The 1,672-nt window shown below is 47.8% G+C and overlaps 1 protein-coding gene across 1 annotated transcript; it reads left to right on the forward strand.

Annotated features, from left to right (window-relative positions):
* Positions 1–562: 562 nt before the first annotated feature.
* LOC118322039 (E3 ubiquitin-protein ligase RNF13-like) lies at positions 563–1,671 on the forward strand (the record flags this gene model as incomplete). Its single annotated transcript, XM_035653619.1, has 2 exons — positions 563–896; positions 1,382–1,671. Coding segments are annotated over exons 1-2 (417 nt in total), but the record flags the coding sequence as incomplete, so codon positions are not given.
* Between the last annotated feature and the right edge of the window lies 1 nt (position 1,672).

A 1,672-nucleotide genomic window follows, 5' to 3' on the forward strand; every position in this document is an offset into this window, starting at 1 on the left:
GGGTGGGGGGGGGGCATGGTCGATGTGACTCCCCATCCTTATACGGTCACATGCAGCCCTGGCACGGACACAGAAAGCCCAGTCGGGGAAAACATGCTCATTTAGAGCTTACATAAACACACCGGCCCACAGCCCGGCTCCCTCCCTCCTTCCAGCCCGGGCGAGGAAGAGGAAGGGAAGGAAAAGGAGAAGAACGCTGTGGAATTTGAAAGGGAGTGCGTTGATAAATTCCTGAGCGTTTAGTGCACGGAGAGGGACTTTGCACCTCCCGTAACGTCAGGAAATGCAGCGCTGGCGGTTTAGCAGCGATTCTCCCTGCACGCTGAGGATTAGATGGGTGGGTGCTGGGAAATATTTGGGAAAGTGAATTTAAGGAAATTAGACTCATAGTAACCTGGACACATACAGTACTCGCACCCCAAACCTGTTCTTACTTCTACCTACACAGTACAATGTGATATAATCTAAACTGCAATTATTGAAAAATAATCTATAATTATCCCTTATTTCATGCATTATTTTTCATAATTGTCTGCGTCATAGTGGATTATTGCGCTTACATGATGGCCACTTGATGGAAATCAAAATGTATACTAACTGGAAATTTTGGGTAGCGTTATATTGATCTATGTTGGAATAAACGGTACTTTATCACTCAGAATTGATGAATCCTAACCGCTAATATCAGTTCAGTATCTGACAATAATGCACTTCCACTGGCCAATCAGAAACAAGCATTTTCAAAGTTAAGTAAAGCACTTTCTTACAAATGCGTTCAGTTGAGAAGATGAACATGTCTTGTGTTTTTGACCCAGGGGACAACTATGACGTATGCGCCATCTGCTTGGACGAGTATGAAGAAGGTGACAAACTCCGAGTCCTGCCATGTTCTCACGGTGAGTCTGAACACTTCTGCACCGTACGTCACTGAGCATAGCATAGCATCAACACGCGCATATGTTTGTACTGAAGGCATAAATCTTCAGGTCGCTAGTACTGGTAACTGAAGTTCACTTAAACTGGAGCGGACGGTTTGTTGGGGAATGTTTTCAGCCGCAGATTTGGTTCTTCCGTAGGTGTTAATGGCAGCAGGATGTCTGGGATCCACTCAGAATGAACTACAGTGCCCGTATTCATTGTAATGAAGGAACTCGCCACCCATTGTTAATTAATGTGTTTTTAATCATTCTGGACCACAGTGGAGCTCTATGGCACTGTACACAGTCAGTGCTTGTTGTAGGATTAGCTAATCGCTGGTTTTGATCTTTTCTTGGCATTTGTTGACGATAATAACATTTTCAGGGCTCATGTTTTTTAAAGCGGGTTGTTAAGTTGCTGTTTAATAACCTTTTTCCGCTGACTGCGTCTTTGTCGCCCTCAGCCTACCACAGTAAGTGCGTGGACCCCTGGCTGACCAAAACCAAGAAGACGTGTCCGGTGTGCAAGCAGAAAGTGGTCCCCTCGCAGAGCGACTCCGACTCCGACTCCGAGGAGGGGGAGAGCGGCCCCGACGAGAACGAGGAGGTGTCTGAGAGCACCCCGCTGCTGCGCTCTCTGGCCTCCACCAGCGCCCACTCCTTCGGCACCATGTCGGGAGCGTCGCGCTCGGAGCAAGACCAGGAGTCCTCCGAGTACGAGGATGACGAGCTGGATAGCAGCGACAGCGAGGAAG

This window comes from Morone saxatilis, unplaced genomic scaffold (genome assembly GCF_004916995.1).
Source record: "Morone saxatilis isolate NCDOM2014 unplaced genomic scaffold, NCSU_SB_2.0 Contig12, whole genome shotgun sequence".
NCBI classification, from domain to species: Eukaryota; Metazoa; Chordata; class Actinopteri; family Moronidae; genus Morone; species Morone saxatilis.